The sequence below is a fragment of the Austrofundulus limnaeus genome, unplaced genomic scaffold (genome assembly GCF_001266775.1).
Source record: "Austrofundulus limnaeus strain Quisiro unplaced genomic scaffold, Austrofundulus_limnaeus-1.0 Scaffold913, whole genome shotgun sequence".
Taxonomy (NCBI): Eukaryota; Metazoa; Chordata; class Actinopteri; order Cyprinodontiformes; family Rivulidae; genus Austrofundulus; species Austrofundulus limnaeus.
This window is the reverse complement of record NW_013953315.1, coordinates 106,834-109,837: the sequence shown is the minus strand read 5'-3', so window position 1 is coordinate 109,837 and position 3,004 is coordinate 106,834. Positions and strand designations below refer to the sequence as shown.

Genomic DNA, 3,004 nt, shown 5'->3' with positions numbered 1-3,004 from the left:
CTATATGTATAATATAATTTGTGTGTTTGTGCGTATACTATATGTATAATATAATTTGTGTGTTTGTGTAATATCGGTAAATACTGTATCAGTTATCGGCCATAACACCAATGATGGGACATCGATATTGGATAAAATTTTCATATCGGTGCATCCCTATCTGGGACAGATTACAATCATCAGACTTAATGTGTTAACATTTTTAAGACTTCTGAAGATTGATTTAAGACATTTTAAGGCTAATTAAGGCCTTATTTTTGGATTGATGAATTCAATGACTTTTAAGACTTTTTAAGGATCTGCAGGAACCCTGCCTTAACGACACCCCACTGTAGCCTGTTACTGGTTCCTCTGCACCACCATCACCCAGGACCTCAAATTTAAGGTGACCATTGGCTCCCTCATCAAGAAGGCCCAGCAGAGGATGTACTTCCAGTGACAGCTGAAGAAAGCTGAGCTGCCGGCCAGGCTGATGGTGCAATTCTTTTACACGGCCATCATCGAGTCCATCCTCAGCTCCTCCATCACGGTGTGGTATGCCGGGGCCACTGCCAGGGACAGACAGACTGGAGCGCGTTGTGCACTAGCCTCCCACCTCTCCATGACCTGTAAGTCTCCAGGACTGTGGGGCGAGCAGGTGGGATCACAGTTGACCCTTCTCACCCTGCATACAGTCTATTTGAACCACTCACCTTGGGTAGGAGGCTTCAGTCCATTTGGACCAGAACCTCCCGCCATAAGACCATTTTCTTCCCCTCTGCCGTCGGACTCTTGAACAATCATAATCACGCCACTTTGTAACTCTGCCTTGTCACTTTATCGCTGTATATAATTGCACTACTCCAATTACACTGTATTGTGTATTGTATTGTTGTACATATGTTGTTACTTTTTTAATCTTTTATATTTTACTCTCACCTTAATGCTGAAGCAAATTCCTAGTCTGTGAATCCTGTTTATTGACAACGGCAAAAATAAAACTGATTCTGAATCTGGTGTCCAACCCATGTCTGCTTTGGTTATACTGACTGTGTAAGACAACAGCAGCAAAGTATTTGATGGTAGAGATTGTGAGTCTTTTCTCAATCAGAAGGTGAGATGGTGTGAGTGGTTGTGGTTCTCCTGTTGTATTGTTACTCACACAGGAGAGACCTAAAGTTCAGCAGCACCTCCACCTCTGTAAGCATGGTCATCAGCTCCTCTGAGTTCAGTGAAGCTCTTCCCAAATAGTTCCTTCAGACAGGTTTTCACAGAAAGGTTTGGAGAACTGAAATCTGAAGCTTCCTCTTGTTGCTGATTTTTTTGCATTTGACATGACATTTGACTCTCAAACCATCTGTCTTCTCTGTCCAAAAACGTTTAGATGGACAGCCGTGTTTTGTCCTGACGTTTCTTTGTTTCGTCTCCCTGAACAAGAACCCTTATGGCTACAAGATCTAGATCAGGACTCAGCTCCCCCCAGAACAAGAACCAATGCCCATCACAGTGGCAGACGTCCACACAGAGCTGGACTGCACCAATGTCTGACATGATCTACACCAACTGGCTAAAGAAACTGTCTAACAGAAGGGACTGACCTAGAGTGGTTGACCCAAGGCTAATTACTTGCTTTTATACAACATGGAAGCTCAACAGAATTGTTTTCAGTAAAAAAAATAAAAAACAAATATGCATGAGCAGAGCAATATGATATTCAGTATTTAATGAAATCTGCTCTAAATCTTTGACTAAATGTTAAATTAATTCACAAGATGCATCAGTATAATCTATTTTATGATTTTATTTCCATGCAGAAGTGACTTTTTAAATTTTAAATTACTAAACAATAACATCTGACGTGTTTTATGTTGAGTTTTATGTTAAAAAAGTTCTACCACAACAGTAAAACATAGCTTTCCTAATAATCCATGTAAAAAAAATTGAATAGGTTCTCTGGACAAGTTAATCCGTGTGAAAGTACTGCTTATAAGGTTGAGTTTACTTGCAACTCCTAAGACTAAATCTCTTGAAGAAGAGATAAAATGTTTCAACAAAGAAGAACTTGTCCAGAGGACTTGCTCAACTTTTTCTTTTTTCGAAAAAGTATCAGACAAACATAATGGTCATAAAAAATAACTTACCGAAGGCAGAATTCGTATTTTACATGTAACTGGAATAGAAACACCTGTCACAAGCTTCTTAAGGATCTACAAAATACAAAAATAAAATAAAAACAAGAAATAAAAGTCAATCTTTGGGTTTACATAAAATCAGTACAAATGCTTTTTAATAAAAATCACTATGTTTAAGTTGGAGTTCTCACAGCTTCAATCTTGTCTGGATCTGATAGAAGAGCAGCTCCCATCCCTCCCTGTAGGACAGCAGAGGTCAGAGGTCAACCAGAGGCTTAGCGTTCACAGCAGCAGCATTTTCACCAGATTTTACCTTAGTGGAGTATTCCTTTGGACAGCCCATGTTTACATCGACGGCTGCCACATCCTTCTCCCTGGATGAAACAAACACATCACAGTCTGAGCCAATCCTCTGGCCAGGTTCAGCAATACATCATGTGACTCAAAACATCTGGCCAGAGTTGAGTTTTACTTCCTTACAAATCTTATTAATAGTGTTACAACTTCAGAGCATACAGTGGGGAGAACAAGTATTTGATACACTGTTGATTTTTCAGGTTTYMCYACTTGCAAAGCTTGTAGATGACTGTAATTTTTATCATAGGTACTCTTCAACTGTGAGTGATGGAATCTAAAACAAAAATCCAGAAAAATACAATGTATGATTTTTAAATAATTCATTTCCATTTTATTGTGTGAAATAAGTATTTGATCATCTATCAACCAGTAAGAATTTTGGCTCTCACAGACATGTTAGTTCTTCTTTAAGAAGCCCTCCTGTTCTCCACTCATTTCCTGTATTAACTGAACAATGAAGCCGAAACCTGAAGGCTCTGGAGGAGATCTGTATGGAGGAGTGGGCCAAAATTCCTGCTGCAGTGTGTGTACAAACC

General features: G+C 39.4%; 1 protein-coding gene across 1 annotated transcript in view; it reads right to left on the bottom strand.

Annotated features, from left to right (window-relative positions):
• dus2 (dihydrouridine synthase 2) overlaps positions 1-3,004 on the bottom strand; it is a gene marked incomplete in the record, with an annotated part of 55,129 nt that overhangs the window by 38,905 nt on the left and 13,220 nt on the right. Inside the window, 3 exon segments of the mRNA XM_014029484.1 lie at positions 2,121-2,186; positions 2,303-2,350; positions 2,425-2,485. Coding sequence (XP_013884938.1) covers positions 2,121-2,186; positions 2,303-2,350; positions 2,425-2,485 — 175 coding nt within the window.